This window comes from Perissodus microlepis, chromosome 6, assembly GCF_051167445.1.
Source record: "Perissodus microlepis isolate ML-2025 ecotype Zambia chromosome 6, ASM5116744v1, whole genome shotgun sequence".
NCBI classification, from domain to species: domain Eukaryota; kingdom Metazoa; phylum Chordata; class Actinopteri; order Cichliformes; family Cichlidae; genus Perissodus; species Perissodus microlepis.
Genome location: NC_140466.1, coordinates 19,208,439 through 19,228,874, shown reverse-complemented (window position 1 = coordinate 19,228,874; position 20,436 = coordinate 19,208,439). Strand labels below are relative to the sequence as shown.

The window sequence follows — 20,436 nt, the reverse complement described above, 5'->3', positions numbered from 1 at the left end:
GAGACGGTGAGAAAGGGGGGAAGAAAGAAAGAAAAAGAAACAAAACACCTGGATCACCTGTATGGAGAAAAAAAAACAGAAGAGAAAACAAACAAAAAAGAGCAACATAATAAATACAGCACCATCACAATAAACTAGCTAACAGTAGATAACAGTAGATACTAAATATTAAACTTTTTGGTATTTCTAATATCTGTCTGAAATTCATAGCTGTATTCTGCCCACAGTCAAAGCATCTATTGTCTCTTTCAGGTTCATTATATTGTCAAAAGTATTCATTCAGCCATTCAAATCACTGAATTCATGTGTTCCAATCACTTCAGTGGCCACAGTTGTATAAAAATCAATCACATAGGCATGAAGACTGCCGCTACAAACATTTGTGAAAGAATGGGTCGCTCTGAGGAGTTCACTACTAAATATTCTACAGTCAGTGGTTAGTGGTATTAAAACAAAGTGGGAACGATTGGGAACGACAGCAGCTCAGCCACAAAATGGTCACGCATAGTGCACAGAGATCAACAACTTTCTTCAGAGCCCATCGCTACATACTGCTCTAGAGTGCAGTGAAGGTGTGTTTCTTGAAGTAACAAATCACACTCACTCTGGCATTCTGATGACCAAGTCTGGGTTTTGTGATTGACAGAAGAACGGTACTTTTCTGATTATACTGTGTCGAGTGTTATGTTTGGTGTAGAGGGATTATAGTGCAGGGTTGTTCCTCAGGAGCTGGGCTCAGCACCTTAGTTCCAGTGAGAGGAAGTCTTGATGCTTCAACATCTCAACACATTTTGGAGAATTTCATGTTCCCAACTTTGTGGGTTTGGGGATGGCCTCATCCATGTATTTATATCCATAAATACATGGATGAGCGAGTTTGGTGTGGTGAAGAACTAAACTGGCCTGCACAGAGTCCTGAGCTTGACACAATAGAGCACCTTTGGGATGAATTAGAGCGGTGAATGGGATGTTACTCAAGTTTATCTCCTTGTGAAGGCAGACGAGCAAATACTTTTGGCAATATAGTGTATAGGTGATCTCCAAACTGATGTTATTGGTATAATAACTGGTTTATTGGTAACAAATAAACTGCCAATATTGTCCGTTCATATTTATATTTGTCTCCCGCATTTCATGTCTACTGACTATTAAAAACAAGTACCCAAAATAATTTCAGAGAGCTCATCTTTTAATCATTTTATTGGAATACACAGTTCATTACTGCTGGTGTGTGCCTTAATTACAAATGACTATTAATAATCTCTCAATTACCATTTCTTTTTATATGTAGAAACTATGTGATTAATATATGTAAAAAAAAAAATTAAAAAGAAATCTGTAGTCTTCCCTGATCTGGTTACAGCTGGGACTGCTGAACAGACTTTAGTCAGAGGCTACATGTACACAAATCCTCTCAGCGGTAAAACAGTAAGACAGCAGCCTCGGTCATCTCTCTGGAGGTGCTCCAGCCTTGCATCCCACCCAGTCTGTCGTAGTCAAATGATGGGAAGTCCCCACACTGCTCAGGGTGGAAATATCCTCCTCCTCCTATACAGTACTGCAAACACACACACACACACACACAAATATTGTCAGTACACTGGATATACTTTGATATACAAGGTACCGTCCCTACACGCTGCATTGGTGGCTGCCCACTGCTTCACTGGGTGATTAGATGAAACTTTATTAATCCCTCAGGTGGGTTCCTCTGATAAATTCAGTAATTTCCCTATGAGGACTAACACATACACATTATTAAGCATTATTATTATTAAGCATTTATACCATTTGTTGTGATTACTCATTGCCTGCAGATGTGAGATGACTGATTACTCACATGTTCAGTGTTGTAACCAACAGTTGGCTTGACACCAGAGCAGATAGCCATGGCGGCACGTTCATTGTTTATTGCTCTGAATGTGATGAAGCCTGGTTCAAATTCGTCTTTCAAACAAGAAACATAAAAATATCATTAACTTTGGGATGCAATCTACACTTAAAAACATTTTACTTAACCTTTTATTAGTATAGATGATAATCCACGTGTATCCTATTCATCAATAATGGTATACACACACACACACATAGATAGATAGATGGAGTTTTTATCTTCTTACTTCTTGAATTGGGTCCATACAACATTCTGGTGGACTCCTTATCCCCATGGTCGTATACGATGGGAATAGCTGGCCCTCTGTCACCGTATGACCCAACATTGTATCTCACTGGATATTGCTGAAAAGATGAGACAGTCTTATCATGTGTAGATCTGCAGGTTTGTTTGTGTAGTTAACAACATTTTTAACCACTGTTTTATTTTATACTAAAAAAGTCTCAGCTATAACTGGTCAGAAATGGCTCAGTGCTGGAGTTATTTACATATCTGTAAATAGTTTCTGACTGAAAAGCAAACAAATGTAATGCTTTTGAAAATACATTTTAAAAATCAACATGTGTAGCTGTGTGAACATGATTTCTGGCTTCTGTGGAACAGCTACAGGCAAAACGAGAAGACCACAGAGACAACAAAAAAAGTGTCCGAAGGGAGTGAAGTAGTGCAGCCAGATATCTTCTTACCATTTATTTAAATGTAACACTTTTAATTTAATTGAACAGGACATTTTGACAGAAAGACGTCATAAGTGCAATATTCTTTCTTTGTGTGAGTCTTCAAGTGTTACAGAAAGAGAAAGAAATGCAAACAAAAACACTTATTTTTCAGTTTCCTTTTCCCATGCACAGACCACCCAAAGAAAGAGATCAATGGCAACAATTATTTGTACAAAGTATCACCCATGCAGTAGTACCACCTTGTTAATGACAGACACTAGCTGCCAGGTAATTGATACCTAGCAGTTTGTGATATTTTACCCTGGTTATAAGTTCGGTTTTTGGACAACTAAATTACCTTGAAGAGCTGAAAGAGATTTCCTCCATACAGTCTGAGGAAGCGGTTTTCAGTGTGGTAGCGGAGGACTGCTACAGCTTCCATGTTCCAGAATTCCAGCGGGAAGTTGTTGGGAATGTGCCACACAGACATGTCCTCAGCTGTTATATCGTAGTAACCTGGATTCTGGGAATGTGCACACATTACTGCTGTGACTTTAAATAAGACTTTTGCCACACTTATGCAATACTTATTTTGCAACAAATAGGTACATTTTCTCATTTCACTCAACCTTTGAAATCATGAAAGAGAACTTACTTTAAGAGTACGTTTTGAAAAAGTAAAAGACAATTCCTAAATACAGAGACTCATAACAGAGACATTAGAACAGGCAGTAATAGCAAGATGGGACAGAGAGAGGAACAGACATGGAAAATGAGAAAAAAGAAATCAAAGCAGAAATTCTAGGACTCAACAAGGGCTCTAAACTCTTTATTATGTTCTACCTATTTACCCTCAGGTACAGCTAGTTGCAGGTAATTGTAGCTAGCTAGTTTTAGATAGTAGAGTACAAAGTATCACCCATGCAGTAGTACCACCTTGTTAATGACAGACACTAGCTGCCAGGTAATTGGTACCTAGCAGTTTGTGATCTTTTACCCTGGTTATAAGTTCGGTTTTTGGACAACTAAATTACCTTGAAGAGCTGAAAGAGATTTCCTCCATACAGTCTGAGGAAGCGGTTTTCAGTGTGGTAGCGGTAAAGGTGCACAAATCAAAGGTAAGTTTTACTGACTCTTTATCTTCTTTACATCTAGTTTCTGGTAAATCCAATAGAAACAGAACTAAATGGATGTATTTTATTATCTTACTATGCCTTTTTATATGTAATGCTGATGTGAAATATTATTACAATCAGTTAAATGCAGTGGAATAAAATATGAGTTAAAAAGAAGTAGAAAGTAATAAATGGAATTACTTAACCAACCTCCAAAAAAAGTAAAGTAGTGTTAATGTCTCTTTCCACCACTAGTGACTTGTTATTTTACCTTAAAGTCATCAGCAGTGGCGCTCTCTACTGTTCCAAAGGTGTTTCTGTTGGACCAGTTCCCATCTCCATCTGGCAGGTCAGCATTGTTGCCCTGCTGGCTGGACCAGCGATCACCCACAGTGCACCTTCCATAAACGCTGTTCTCATGGACGCTCGCCACCAGCGTCCATCCGCCTCCAGCTGTGGTCATGTCACAGTAAGTCTGGTACAGCATGCCATTACCTGTTGTCAGGTAGTATACTCCATCTGGAAATGTTATAGCATTAAGATAACATAATTCAGTCTTAAGAGGACATAAATGCCTTGGACTGTTATGTTACATTTATGAATCTTGTCCTTACCTTCTCGTTCATCATATCTGTCCCTGAGGTCTTTACAGCTCCTTGCAACACGAATGGATCTGTTCCTCACTTTCTCCAAGTGCTCAAAATTTGTCCTGGTAAAGTTCTGCATCCTCTCAGCATACTCTCTTGTTTCTGTGATATTTACTAAAAATTAAAGCAAGTTAAAAAAAAAAATACATTTTGACAGCAGGAAGGGAAAGTACACAAAGTGCATGGCTATAAGCATATATATGTGTTGTATCAGGCTGTAAGGCTAATAAACATAGTTCACACATTTTTGAATTACCTATTTGTGAAGAAGGAACCTCTGCAAAGGACACATGTTCCAATGACAGCAGACCCACAAAAAGCAAAAATATGTTGTGTAACATCTCTGTGAGGGGAAAAAAACAACACAATTTAAACAATCAAACTGCTCAATGTTCTCTCACACCTTTCAGAATATGAGTATGCATGTGTGTGTTTTTACTTTAGCTGTGTTTCTTCTTGAAGGAGCTGTCTTGGTAATAATGAAGCTGTTTTCTGGTACTGAAAAAGAAGTGATTTGTAAAATATTTCCATATCTCCCTTTTTCTTCTATATATTCCAGGTTTTTGATCAAGAAAAACAAACAACTCAAATGACTACAAAACAGGTACGAATCTTATCTGTAGACAAACACAGCAGTGATGTGTCTGTCAGCAAGATTTCACAATAAAATGCTGACCTGAACTTTGTCATAAATGTGTGAGAGGAGTAAGGACAGAAAGAGAACCTATTACATTTTTGTGTAGATTTGGATTCATTTAAAAATGAAAGTGAGGATAAGCAGTTATAAACTGCTTATCAATACTCTGTATAAATAAAAATATTTTCAAGATTTTAAAAACTAGTACACCCAAAGTTTTAAACCAAAAAAAAATTGCTGTTTGTATCCCTACCATGTAGATCCTGTCCTGGGTCGAAATAAGGAAGTTGGAATAAGGCTTTTATTCACGTAACAGAAGAATATATAGAGCTGTCACACCTGTCATGTGACATTAAGAGCAAAGTTTAAATTCATAAGTGGGTCAAGTTATTGTTTAGCAGTGTTCATAAATCATCTCTGCAGTCATTAAATTCCTTTTTACTGATACTGGATGTTGGACTGACCTCGACTGTCCTGAAATGTTAAAGTTATTGACTGTGGAAAAATTCCTGTTGTTTCACTTTTCCATTTTGTTTAATTATAATAAAATGATTTGTAATCCTCCTAAAGTCCACATTTAAGTGTTTATCCTTAGCTCAAACTCTTTAACATAAATTAGTGGGTGTAATATCTGACATCAGCCACTAGATGCCGTCGTTCTCGTGCCTGTATCAGGTTCATTTTCTGACCAGGACAGACAAAAACTCTGCTGCTTCCCTCCGGGTCCGTCTCATCGTGGTCTATTCTTAGAGGTTAGAGGGACACTGTGAGAGTGGGCTGGAAGGTTTTCTGACACCTCGCACTAATAATTCAACTGCCTCACACAACAGAACGAATGAAAACTGGCAGGAAAGATGCACCGACACAGCTGCACCGGCCACTTGTGGCCGTCTGTTGGAACCGTTTCTTCTTATTAATAAAGCATTGTGTGTCCTCTTCTTGCACTTCCCCCAATTGTTTTCTCTCCCCCTCCAAGTGTTTTTTCAACCCTGGAGCTATTTCTGGCTCTTGTCCCATGTACAAATGTAAATCAAAACTGTTACATAAACGCACGTCTGAATTATTTACTTTGAACGGCCTTTGAACGGACACTGGCATTGGCAAAGGTTATTTTTCTTTTAGTTTCTCTGAATGATTGTTTAATCAAAGTAATTTTAAACCTTAGTAAGCCTGCGATGTTTCATTTTAACTAAAAATGTTGTTTTACAACAATAAGATTTAGTTCTGGTTCTGCATTCATTTTTTTTTATTCTGTATTTATTTTCAGTGCAGATCAAATTCTGGCAAACACACAGCTTTGACTCGGTTTAGTGGAATACTCCAGACTATCTCTACCTTTACTTTTTTTTAACTTTCTTTTTTTATCTGGCCTAATTCTCTCGTGTTCTTTGACTTGAATGCATGCTCTTGTATAAGAGTTGTGTAGATGTAATTATAAACCAGGACAAAATCTAAAAAAATTTAAATGTGTTCTCTATAAATCTATAATAATGCTGAAAGCAGGGACTTCTCTCCCCCCCAAAGACTTTTAGGATTATTGCAGCAAACAGTGTGAGAACTTTATGATCTGATTTCCCAAAGGACCAAAGGGGGATTATAAGGTCTGTCAGATAGAGAGACTTTACAAACCACAGAGGAGAAGAGAGAGAGGTGTGCAGGGGAGTCCACGTATCCTACACATAACTGCACATTCTCATCCAAAAAAATTTTTAAGTTGGTGGGGTTTTTTCTGGAAGCAACAGTTCAATCAGATTATGGTGGTTTTTAAAATAACTCAGAGATTTCCATATTATATCCCACAATTCTAAATAGATAGGAATGCCCAAAAACTAATCTGATTATGCACTGATTCACATCAGTGAGTCAGATTAAGCTACAGTTAGGGTGTTTCTGGCATGCCCAGAAACATCACCACCAATGGCTATCATTCAGCCCTTGGTAGTAATGTGCCTTTGGTATGATGCACCTATTCACTTACACTGACATTACTTTAAACCTCTTAATTAGAAAACAGGTATCAAATGTTCATTCAACACCTGAAATCAGCTCCAGATTTTTTTTTTTACCTGTTCAATTTGTTGTCACGCCTGCAGTTAGTGCAAAATGCGGCGGCGCGATTTTTAACCGGTAGTAGGAAATTCGATCACATCACTCCGGTTCTGGCTTCCTTGCATTGGCTTCCCATTGAATTTAGGGTTCGTTTTAAAGTCCTTTTATTGGTTTTTAAATCTTTAAATGGTCTGGCTCCTGTCTACTTATCTGATTTGCTGAAGCCACATGTTCCTCCTCGCTCGCTCCGTTCAGCTGAGCAGCTGCTGCTGTCGGTCCCTAAGTCGCGGCTGAAATGCAGAGGAGACCGTGCCTTTTCAATTGCGGCTCCGATGCTCTGGAATAACCTTCCCCTCCAAATTAGACAAGCGTCATCAGTGCAGGTCTTTAAGTCCAGATTGAAAACCTATTTTTATTCCCTGGCTTTTAACTCTGTAGGAAACTGACACCTTCTTATTTATTTTATTGTATGTAATGATTTTATGGTATTTTTAATTTGGTAGTTGTTTTGATCTGTGTTGTTCAGCACTTTGGTCTGCCTGGTGTGTTCTTAAAGTGCTATACAAATAAACGATGATGATGATGAATTTGTTGTGAAATAACAAGGAAGCAGACCTCATGTGCTCATGAAACTACTTGTCAGTCAAAAGTTGTGTGCATAAAAATGGCTGTAATTCCTTAACAGTAAATCCAATACGTTTGTTAAAGTCTGTGAATTAAAGCAGAAATTCCACACTTCAGTCATACCTATGTGTGATTTATAATGCTCTGTGCAGAGTGTGCAGGGGTACAAAAGCTTTGCACTTTGTACTTCAATAAAATTCTGTATGTTATTTTATTTTATTTTTTGCCTAATGTTGAAACAACTGATATGATCTCTGGATTCCTTAAAGTGCCTTAAAACCCTCCCTAAAACCCCATTTTTATCAGACTGGCAGGCCTTGTGGAAGCCATCAGCTTGTGAACATGGCCTAACCCTCCATGTGGTTTAAAGATTCCAAAGAGAAACTGTAAGCCGACTGAATTTTCTTGATTGGAAAAGGCAAATAAAATCCATCAAAACTTGTCTGGGTCTAAATCCGATCCATAGGAGAATGAGGAGAATGAACATCCGCAGGAAACAAAGATTAGAGTGGGACCTCTCTCATCATCATTGTGTAGGATAAGAGTAGATTTAAAAATGGTTTATGATTACATATACACAGTCACCAGTCACTTCATTGGGTAAATCTGTACAGCCTAAATCATTTAGGCATGTAGACAGGATCAAGATGACCTGCTGATGTTCAAACGGAAACGGTGATGTAAGTGACTTTGAACATGGCACGGTTCTTGCTGCCTGGTCTGAGTGTTTCAGAAACTGCTGATTTGCTGAGATTTTCTTTTGCACAAACGTCTCTACAGTTTACAGGGAATGTTTAGAAGAAGGCAAAATAGCCAGTTGCTCTGTTGATGTCAGAATGGCCAGGCTTCTTCATGTAACACGCCATGTCACAAATCAAAAGCTTAAATAATCTCAGACTGGTTTCTTGAACATGACAATGAGTTTACTGTGCTCAAACGACCTCAACAGTCACCAGATCTAAATCCAATAGAGCACCTTTGGGATGTGGGGGAACAGGACATTTGCATCACGGCTGTGCAGCTGACAAATTTGCAGCAGCTGTGTGATGTCATCATGTCAACGTGGACCAAAATCTCTGAGGAATGTTTTCCAGCACCGTGTTGAATCTGCACCATGAAGAATTAAAGTCACAAAAGATGCCCCAACCTGGCACTAGCAAGGTGAACCTAATAAAGTGGCTAGTGAGAGTATATGTTCTGCTATGCATACAAGAAATCCACTAAATTACAGAGTGAAGTGGAAAATGTTTGTTTACAGGAATTAAAATTCTGCTTTTTCTGTCCTGTTCTTTTTTGAAATATTTGGTCAAAGCTTTCTAATAACTAATTTAAGACCTAAACATTTATTCAACTTCTCAGACTTAGTAGAAATTCCTGTTTTCGAATTCATGAAATAGAAATTAACAGTGAATTAACATTTGGAAAATGCCTCACTTTTTCTATTTGCTGCAGATTTTACATTTACTTCCCTTCACTTAAAAATTCTACAAAAAAAAAAGATAATTGGCCATAGATAGGCAACTTTATTATTATAAGGGAGGGTTATCATGAGAAACCATGTTCCTTAGAAAACTCAGTGTAGGAATTACCTTTATTAGAGGAGTTCTCCCTCCTCAAGTGCACACATCGATTAACACCTCCCTCAGAATCTCTCTGCTGCAGGGGCTCTTTTAACTCTCACACTATCAAGGTAGGCAGATGTGGCCCATAAAAACCTTCCCCTGGCGATCTACCTTGGGAGACACATTAATGCAATGAGCTTCTTTTGGGTAAGAATGAAATGAGGACAGTCATTAGTCAGTTAATATTAATAGATATAATCACTTCATCGTGAACGGCACTCCAGTCAGACCTTTAAAGACTTTTCTTACTCCCCGTGCAACATCTGCACATTTTAAAACATTTATTTGACCTTTGTTTTATTAATCCTCTTTGGTGTGGGGAATATTCTTGTGCACGGTGCAGCTGAATGTCCCATGAAGGTTGCAAGAGCATTGCAGAGCGAATATTATAATTAGAAGCATACCATAATGTCTTTCGCAACTCTTACAATGCACAGACACAAACACGGTATAATTGTTGCCTTGAGATTATATTATGGTTCTCCATATGTTTTCAGTACAACTGGGAGCTATGACTAACAATTATTTGCTGCTGTTAATTAAAGGAAGAATTTAAGATACTGGGAAGGACAGGTTTCAGTTTATAGTTGGATGACAAAAATTCAGTTGCAGCTGAAAAATGAATCCATTATAGGAAGCGTGTCAGACTGATGCTGGCTATAGGAGAGAGAATCTGCATAAATTCACATATTAAATGAGCTGCTTTGATACACTTACAGCCTGTTATAAAGAAAAGCAGTTTTGGCTTGTATAGCAAATATTACCCTTTATAATAAGAGTATGGAAAGGGTTGAATTTTTATACCTAAAGTAAAATGTTATAACTGAGTCATTCCTCTGAGATGAACTATGTCTTCTGCTCAGCTGTCTTCAATTTGCATCAAAGTTTTATGATAGAAAATTTGAGTGTTTATATGAATGCTGTGATATTGTAGCTTCATATATCATATACATAATTATCTCATAACCTTTTAAAGATAAGAGTCTGAAATGTTCAGTGCTCTTTTTTATCATCAAAATGAATCAGAATCTGTCATTTGGGATTAATACATTAAAAAATTTCTGAGTATTAGCTAATTAAAATGTGAAAAAAAATTCAAACAGTGTTGGAAAGTCCCATTATTGAGCACTCACTAAGACTTTACATTGGGAATATATATACATACATATACATATGGTATATTGTTGAATTACACAATTTGCACATTACACATTACTGCAAAAAAAAAGCATGTAGAACACATTTTACCAGGAAATTCTGAGTCACAAAAATTAAAATCATATTTACATTCAACTTTTATCCTGGAGCAAGTATGATATCAGTAGATTGTCCTGTACAAACAGAACAAGGCATTTCCAGATGGTAGTATGATTATAACTCAGAAGATAACTTAGTAAATTATGTGGACAATTTTATTTTTTAATTTTTAAGGCCTGGATCACTCCAATCTCAAATCATCAAATTTTTAGAATAAATCTTCACATTGCAAAAATAACTACTGACAATTTATGAATAGTATATAATTATATTTCACAATAATGCTAAAATAAAACAATATTTTTCAAAGAAATTTTATTTTCATTTAAATTTTGAGCAAATATTACAAAGCTGGACCACAAAAATAAAAATATTAGTAAATCATCTGGCCCGAATAGAGAAAAAATTCTGGGATTTTCTCAAATTATATCTCGGAAACAATTTTGTGAAACGTCCATATATTTAATTTTTAAGACCTACATACCCATCTACTTAACATTTTGAAACCTACTGTGCGGTAAGAGTTCAAGTTCAGATATGCTAAGAGGTAAAAAAAATATATATATATATATATGTGTGTGTGTGTGTGTGTGTGTGTGTGTGTGTGTGTGTGTGTGTGTGTGTGTGTGTGTGTGTGTGTGTGTGTTTAACAATATGTGAAAAACTGGCCTGAAAATAAGTCAAGTAACCCTTTTTGTTTTTGTTCTATTTATTTATTTTTTAATATATATGTGAAAAGTGTTTGACATATAAAGCTAAAACGTTGCAGTAAAATTTCACCGTAATCATTATATATGTTTAAAAATATGCTGATATTTAATAAAAAAAAATATTTTCTGCCTTTATGAAAACAGTTCCATCTAGAAACTCCAGAATTTTGTTCTATAATTGTCTTTTGCAATGTAAAGTTTTTTATTACTGTGTACTCAAATATGGGAAGTTAAAGTATTGAGGTTGAATGATTTTTTTTCCATATTTTAACCAGCCAGTACTGAGACATTTTTTAATGTACCGGCCCCAAATTATAGATCCACATTTATTCTGATGGGAAAAAAAAAAAGTTGTGAAAATATTAAGCTAATTGTTTTGCAGCATGGTGGTTAGCACTGTTGCCTCACAGCAAGAAGGTCCTGAGTTCAATTCCATCAGGCCGGGGTCTTTTTATGTGGAGCTTGCATGTTCTCCCCGTGGGTTCTCTCCGGGTACTCCGGCTTCCTCCCACACACCAAGGACATGCACTTAGTGGGGATAGGTTAATTGGAAACTCTAAATTGCCCATAGGTGTGAATGTGAGTGCGAATGATTGTCTGTTTCTATGTGCTAGCCCTGCAGCAGACTGGCGACCTGTCCAGGGCGTACCCTGCCTCTCGCCCTAAGACAACTGGGATAGGCTCCAGCCCCCCTGCAACGCTGAAAAGGATAAGCGGAAGCGAATGGATGGATGGATGGATGTTTTGCAATAGTCATGTTCAAACATTGCCTGAAAGTGGACAGACTATTTTTCAATTATATCTTGAAAAATATATTTGATGTATTAAGCTAAAATGTAACTTCACTCATAATATATGTTCAAACTTTGGACCATAAAGGTTTTTATAACTCACCTGTTTGGATTTTAACGTTTAAAGTTTGGACTGTAACCACCTTGATTGAAAGCTGTGCTGACAGAGGAAGGTGTTGCAGTCACCGTCTACTAGACTAATTCTTGTCATTCAACCATGTTACTCATGTTAATGCCTCTTGGAATATTTATGATGGTTTCATTTGAAAAATTAGGTGCTATGCTATGAGGTACAGCCTATTCAGGAAGGGCTTCTTTGGTTTGAGAAACAGCTAATATATTGATGTCAGGAAAAAAAGTTAACGTGGGTTTAATAGAGCTTTTCACAACTCTATTTAAAAGAAAAGGAAGTTCCATTTTTTGGATTAACAGTAGGGCTAAAGAAGTCCCAGGTTTCACAAGTGCTGGAAACCTTCCTCTGAGATTTTTGTCCATGTTGGCATGATAGCATCACACTGTTGCTGCAAATTTGTTAGTTGCACATGCATGATGTCAACCTCCTGTTCAACACATCCCAAATGCGCTGTTGGATTGGGATCTGTGGAGGCCATTTCAGTACAGTGAACTCACCGTCATGTTCAAGAAACCAATTTAATATTAATTAAGCTTTGTGACATAAACGATTATCCTGATACACGATGCATCAACAAGGATGGATCCAGGCTTTGTAGCCTCAGTTTCCTGTTCTTACCTGATAGGAGTGGTACCACACGTGGTCTTCTGCTTGGGCTTCAAAATTTGACATATTGTGCCAGAGATTTTCTTCCACATACCTTAATTGGACCAATTAGTTATTTGATGTACTGCTGCCTTCCTATCAGTTCGAAGCAGGCTAGCCATTTTCTTCTGACTGCTGATATCAATATAAATTTTCACCCAGAGACCTGCTGCTCACTGGACATTCAGCCCATTTTCTGTAAATCCTAAACATGCTTGCACAGAAAAAGGCACTAGCAACCATTTCATGTTGAAAGTCACTTAAACTGACTTTCTTGCCCATTCTTATGCTCAGTTTGAACTTCAGCAGGTGATCCTGAGCGGTTGCTCCAGTGTGATTGGCTGATTTGATATTTGTATTAACAAGCAGTTCCAAAAGTATACGTAATCAAGTAGCCAGTGAGTATAGACTGGAAATGAGTAATACAGGTACAGAAAGTCACCTTTACTTTTTTTGTTTAGGCCTTAAAACACAAAGAAAAGTGGGAAAACAGCAAATTCTGGTTTACAGGCTTATGTGTGTGTGGTTTTAGAAACAAACTGCAGGAGGAAATCATATTTCTTGTTGGTTCCATTAAGGCTTGGTGGCTCTTTCAGGTCACAACAGACGCGTTCATATTTAACACCAACAAGGTCCTGTGAAATTAAAATGAACAGATGGAAATATGCAGAAAGTTCATCCAGAGCAGACGAGACTGCGTGCCTCTGCTCTTGTGGTGGCCATTTCTGCATCAGCCTTACTGCAAAGAATCACATCTTGCGTTTTCAGGAGTTGTCACCATAAAAGCTTCTGTGTTCTTGCTGGTCAGGACATCTTTCACAGGAACAACCACTACAAATAATTCATGATTGTTTCTTTCAGGGCAAAGAGGGAGGGGTGGCTGGGTTAGGTGGGGGTGTGCGGGGTAACAGAGTGCACCGTGCATCCACCAAGATGCACAGCTGACGGGTGCTAATGTGAGTTACTTACATAATCCCATTTCAAGAGAGTCACAAAAATCCTGACCTCTGGTAAATCTCTCTCCACACTGGGGGAAGAGAGAGAGGGAAGCCAGCTATTTGCCTTTTGAATGGCCACTCTGCAAAACCTCTGTCCTACTGAGTAAATTTTTCTGTTAATCCACCCATCCATGTAAAACATCTACTCCGATCTGAAAGCTGGAGGTGAGGGTGAGAAGGATGCACCTCCCTCTGCCTGATTCAAGCATGTATTCACCTACATTTACTTCCAAAGTACAACTATATATATTTTCTTCATAAAAGGTCATATTTTCTCCTTTTTCTTCTCCACCTAACTCAACCTGCTATTTTTATAAACTATTCAACAGCCCCCCTTCAAATTTTGCTTCAGAATATTTTAACCTAAAGATTTTGTTGGGTACTGATCAGCAAAGGTAAAGCTTATGTCTACACACAGGTAGAAACAGCTGCACCACCCACAGTTATCCAAACACACTCCCTAATCCCAGGAGGGGAAACAAAGACTTTAGAAGTCATCCAGATGAAGTGTAGCAGTAACGTGGGTTATTTTGTGGGTCCTCGAGATCTCCCTGGTGGGAAAAATTCAGTGCTTCACTTTTCCTGTCCCTCTACATCAGGGGTTTAGTCTGTTCTCCTTGTGTTTGCCTTACAGGGGTAAGGCAACCCTGAAATGATCCCGCTCAGATGGGAATGTGCGTCAGCTTGTCTCTGTCGCTCCTGTCCTCGGTGTCCGTCACTTGTTCTGACCTCGTCCCTCTGTGATAAAACACAGTCACCGTAGTGTTCCCGCTGTCCTCACTTCCCCTCGTGTTTGTCGCGCAGGAGACGTCCAGCCTCACCTTCGTCGGGCTTTCTCGCTTGGAGTTTCCCGCATGGTTACTCGCCATTATCGTCTCCACCGCGGCACTCACCGCGGCCAAAAAGCCGCGTCCCCGGCAGCGCAACAGGCGCAGGAAAGCGTCTCTGAAGTCCGCGTTGAACGCATATATGACCGGGTTTAGAGACGAATTGCTCCAGCCGATCCACACAAAGACATCAAAAGTTTTTTCGCTAACGCAGTAAGGGCCGCGTTGGGCCGCCGGAGCAGCTGGTCCGGGACAGAAAGGCAGAGCGCAGTTGAGGATAAAGAAAGGCAGCCAGCAGCAGACGAACACGCCCATTATGATGCTCAGAGTTTTGAGCACTTTTGTCTCTTTTCTGATGGAGACTTTGAGCTCGCAGTGTGACTGATTAGAGGGCTGGCAGTCCGGATGTAGACTGACGTGAGACTGAGACGAGCGGGTGCTCATTTCTATGCACAGGTGCGAAATCAGTTCAGGAACGTCCGAGCGGCAACTCTGCGCGTGCTCAGCAGCCCGCTCCAAGGAGGATATCATGCGTATCTGCATTTGGGCTATCCGGTAGATGCGTGTGTATGTCACAATCATGATCGCGACCGGGATGTAGAAGCTGATGAGGGAGGAGGAGATGGCATATGTGCGGCTGAGGCTTGAGTCACAGCTGTCAGTACTACTACCGTAGTGCGCCGGATTCTCCCCGGTTGGGTAACCGATCTCCGCCCGGTGCCAGTTTAGCTGCACAGGAACGAAGGAGATGACCACAGAAACTGTCCAGGTCACACCGATGATGACGGATGCCACCCTCCTATTCATACTCCTCTCATAGCGAAACGGGTTGGAGATGGCCCAGTATCGGTCCACACTAATGACGCACAGGTTTAGGATGGAGGCCGTTGAACACATGATGTCGCAGGCCAGCCAGGTTTTACAGAAGCCCCCGAACGGCCAGAAACCGGCCACTTCGGCCACCGCTTTCCACGGCATCACCAGCACGGCCACCAGGAGGTCCGACAGAGCCAACGACACGATGAAGACGTTGGTTACTTTTGCGCGCAGGTGCCGATAGCGATAAACGGCCGTGCACACCGTGAAGTTACCTAAAAGTGTCCAAATGATGAGCAGCGCCAGAACACAGCCCGTCAAGACACGGTTCGCCGGTAACCCTTCCCGACTCCTAGCTCCTACCAGCGCCAAGCCGGTTGTATTATTCATCGCCTCGTCCTGCGCTCGGCCACATGTCGAAGTGAAAGTGCGAGAATCCTCGCCACTAACAAAACAAGAGTCTTAATGGTCACCCACAGTGGCGGCTGAGTGTCCTGCTCCACTCGGGCTGATCTCAGCTTCTGCTCTGAGCGCACAGCAGACTGACTGGGGACCTGATGCACCACCAGCTATGCTCACTGCTGACAGCACAACTCCCAGACGCGCAGAGCTGAGAGAAGTTTGCCACCCGAGAAAAGCAGAAATCATGTCGAGCCATTTTTAATTTTCTCTGTGAACAGTTTCATTCTGCATTACTGTTTGAGATTAATCCCTTCCCGGTCTCTCGCTCTCGCTCTCTCGCTCTCTTATTTTCCTAATCTCAGGACTCTTAGCATCAGTGGAGACGTTGCTGTAACTAAATGAAAGCAGGATGATTCAACACAAACACACAAAAGACTTTCCTTTACAGATGTTCCCATTAATTTAGGCCAGTTTTTCAGTTCATGGAGATTACAGCCAGAAATGCTGAAACTAAAATCCCCCCATAGCGTTTTATTATTACAATTTTTTTTGTTTCATGCATTTGAATCAGGATATTAGTTTTGGTTTTCTTTGTTTTTTTTTCCTCGCAGACACATCTCTAATCTTTATTTATAACAGTGTCTTGAATATTTATGTATGACAGGAATACATGGCTTTTTGGTTTATTATCTAAATATGTTTGTCAAGATATTCTATGTGGCAGGCAGAGTGTGGACCCAAATGCAGGACATAGAAACAGTCCTTAACTCCAAAAAGTTGTATTGCTTTGTATTTTAGTATTCTCACAAAAACCAAAAATACAAAAGCCAAGACAGTGCTGGAATCAAAAATGCAGAAAACTCAGAAACTAAGGGAAAACTAAGAGAAAACACAAAATACGGGAGCACACTACTAGAGAGGAGCCTCAGAAAATAAATACACAAGGGGTGGAACTAAAGTTAAACTAAACCCTTAACTAAACTTAACTAAAACCTAAAAAATGACACAAAAGTTACCAAAACAAAACTAAGTAAAACAGGAGACAGCTAAGACAGAGCCGGAGACTTAACAAGGTACGGGAAACACACAGCAGGCAGAATAAACTGAAACGGAATATAAGCAAACTATAGCCAAGAATTAAAAATATAGCCTGAGGATGTAAACAAACATAATATCTGCAATCCATTAATTAAAAAAGAGTCCATAACACACAACGTTGCATCAAAAGACCCAGGACCATGACATCTCTTCATCTGGTTTCACTCAAAAATATTTGCATGTTTTCAAAATAGTAAAGTCAGTCACATCATTTGTAGTGTTTATTTTCCTTCAATCATCTAGTATCCAAACAATCATGTCCTTAATCTCATTATATTGTTTTATTAGCTAATCATTAGTTTGTCACATTTTCAGTCTTATAATAAGTTAACAGACTGCTGGCTGTTACTTACGATGATGGTGATATGGTGGGGGGTTTTTTTATATTAACTCTCAGAGATTTAGACTGTATTCCCTTATGTTTTGTTTTACCCTGTATTCATGCACTGTGTTGTACTGTTTTTTCTGTCCTCTCAGGGAGCCGTGGTCTCCTCAGCATCATCACCTTGTTTCTCAGTGACTCAGAGCAGACATCTTGATGCATTCTCAATCATCCAGGAAAATAAATCTCCAAAAGTTGATTCTGTTCATCTGGACGTAGCGTTTTCTGGGAGAAACGTTTCGTCACTCATCCAAGTGACTTCTTCAGTCTCAGCTGACTGCATGTTTCCTCAATCTTATAAACAGTACATTTGCATAATGACTGAAACCAGTTCCTTCAGTGGGCTGGTTTCAGTCATTATGCAAATGAGTGAAATCATGGACAAGACTGGCTAAGGATACCGACTACAGAATGAAGCCATCGTCAGCCACCTCATCTACATGGATGACATCAAGCTGTATGCCAGGAGCGAATGAGACATCAGTTCACTGATCTACACCACAAGGATCTACAGCAACGACATCGGAATGTCATTCAGAAGTGTGTACGCGAGCAGATCCAGAAACAACATCCAAGATCCCTGTCCAGAAGAACGCAGTCCTAGAAACAGTAAAGATACTGCGCAGGACCCTCAAGCTGCCAGGCCTCTGGTAGAGAACCCAAACTTGAAGTATATATATATATATATATATATATATATATATACATATATATATATATACAGATAGATAGATGTACATGACATACATACACATTTCTTCAGAAGACTTTGACATATACTTCTTTTCTGGAGACTTAATCTAACCCAAACTCAGACTACTACTTTACTCACTTTATTTTCAGGTGAACACTGAAACGAAGTCTGAAAACAAGTGTTCAGCTGAAATAAAGTAATTTACATTACTGGAATTCATATTTTGTCTCCAAAACAGAGTTAGGTCAAGACAGTATAAACAGAATAATGGTTCCCACAACATCAGTAATACAAGTGCACTCAAACACAGACACACACAGACGCACAGGGCAGTGGATAAAAGCAGAGTTTTTGGCTGGGAACAGAAGCAGATGGCACAGTTGAAGTCACAACATCGGTAATGATGCTTTTGATCTTTATTAATGGAAATGGGATTTTATTCGAAAAAAGGTTTAAATGAAAGAGATAGAGATAGCAGCACAAAGCAGAGGGCGTGGAGGTGATCATCAGATTATGTCTGTCACTGTTGAGATTTTGTACTTTTTTTGTGCTTTTGGCAGTGTAAGACATACAAAGGAATTAGGTCTCTTTGTTGAAATGAAAGTGTTTACACATGGGCATTAACTCCCTTTTGCAGGTAATGGTCAAATCAAAGAAGACAGTTTAAAGGCCACAGCATATTATAGTAATTAATAATAGTAATTATTGTGCCAGCAAACACATGAATGGAAAACATTTAACACAAAGTGTTAGTGCTGTTATTGTACACAGTGGTGGTGAGTTCTAGCATTCACAAAGCTGCATTCAGTCTCATCTCTTGTCCCTGTGCTGTCTCTCTGCAGAGATCCTAACACTTACTGTCAAACTGCTTTTTCATCTTTGGGATTTCCTTGTCGCAATTTTCTCGTTCTCTTCGCAGGTTGTCCTCCAGTTGTGTCTTGGGGCTTTCTTCACTAACTTTTTGTTGCTCAAACTTTATTTTGATGGGTTTTACTTAATCCTCGAAGGGCCTCAGTTCTCAGCTTCTCCATCCTCTGCTTTTCCATCTGCATGTCCATTTCTTTGTGAATTTTCTTCCTCTGATCTGTGAGTCCATCATCCATTTGCTTTTTCCCCTCTTCTCCTCTGAACTCTGGATGTATTAATTTAAGTGTCTGCAAAGAAACTCTCGTCACATCTTCCCTTTTGTATTTCCTGAACTTCCCCTTCAGTATTTTTATTTTTTTACTGTAATCTTTTTAGATCCTCTCCTCCATTGATTTTATCCCTTTCTCTTTCTACTCCACCTGCTCCTCAAACATGTTGCTAACTTTGTGAGGTCTTATCAGTCAAGTCTTACTCAGAACTTCAGTCAACTGCTTCTCTTGTATCTTCTCCTTTCTGTCATTTTCCTCAGGCTCTCCCCTAAAATCCTCCCCTTTTCTCTTACCAGTTTCTCCTTCTTCTGATTTCTGCTGAACCATCTCTAAATTTCTCTCATAGTGCTAATTTGTTACATTCTGCTGCTCCTAGTTCTCATTCAATAACCACTTCTCCATCTGTAGGTGATGAGCTATATCTTCATCCATTTTCTAGCAATTTCCTGTGATTTTGTGCTTTTTTTTTTAATTACCTTGCTTCATAATATCTACCAAGCAAAATGACTTCCAGCACCTGTTCTTTGCTACAACATAGTACTTTCCATCTCTTGTGGCCAACAGCTCAGCCAGATTCCTGCTCCCACCTATCACACCCCATTCATGGATGTGCACCACCAAGAAATGTCTATTAGTTCTGTCTCACTTCCTCTTTTTCCTCCTATCTAGGAAGTAGAGGAGGCTAATACGCCTTTCTTCTTCCACTTTCTTCTTCACTTTTTGTGAACAAGGAAGGAAAAAGCAAAGTGCAAAACTGATGAATGACATGAATTATTGTTTATCCTCATTATTCTCCCAAAACACTGTAGTTCTGTAGATATCTCGGTAGGTATGTCAGACCATATGGTCCCTCTGGACTCTAACCGTCATTACTGCTTTTTTTCTCATGATTGAAGAAAGTTTGTATATCTGAAGCACTCGGCTCAGCAGGCCTCTGCTCTGAGAAAACACAGTCCAGAAAGAAGCAGCCTGATAATGCAGATACAAGCAGTTTGTGAAGAGGTTGGGAGGAGTGTTGTCAACCGGATAGTAATGTGATATTTATATATATATTTGTCATTTAGGTACCAGGGGTCAAAAATGAGTTGTTATTCTGTCCTTGTTGAGGTCAAACAATCCAAAGAAACAGACTGAAGCAGACACATCTGCACAAGAATGTCTAAAAGTGTTTGCAATAACTTTGTGTTGCATCTCTTGGCGAGAGGAAATTATCAGCTAAATGTTGTCCTTCGTGTTGCTTTCATAGCACGCTGCTAACTGTAGGCTAACTCAGTATTTCTTTTTCCAAACTCCACTAGAT

At 39.3% G+C, this 20,436-nt stretch overlaps 2 protein-coding genes across 2 annotated transcripts; both read right to left on the bottom strand.

The window, feature by feature from the left end:
* Nucleotides 1-1,165: 1,165 nt before the first annotated feature.
* Nucleotides 1,166-7,581, bottom strand: LOC146385536 (intelectin-like). The gene is made up of 9 exons (XM_084931328.1): nt 7,019-7,581; nt 4,755-4,813; nt 4,572-4,658; nt 4,283-4,429; nt 3,940-4,187; nt 2,912-3,076; nt 2,121-2,238; nt 1,841-1,947; nt 1,166-1,558 (listed from the first exon to the last, which is right to left on the bottom strand). Exons 3-9 carry the CDS (start codon nt 4,654-4,656, stop codon nt 1,415-1,417), a joined length of 1,014 nt encoding a protein of 337 aa, XP_084787454.1. The 5' UTR covers nt 4,657-4,658; nt 4,755-4,813; nt 7,019-7,581; the 3' UTR covers nt 1,166-1,414.
* A 5,485-nt stretch (nt 7,582-13,066) lies between these two features.
* LOC146385535 (D(1) dopamine receptor-like) lies at nt 13,067-15,991 on the bottom strand. Its single transcript, XM_084931327.1, has one exon. The coding sequence runs from the start codon at nt 15,812-15,814 to the stop codon at nt 14,444-14,446; it is 1,371 nt and encodes a 456-aa protein (XP_084787453.1). The 5' UTR covers nt 15,815-15,991; the 3' UTR covers nt 13,067-14,443.
* Between the last annotated feature and the right edge of the window lie 4,445 nt (nt 15,992-20,436).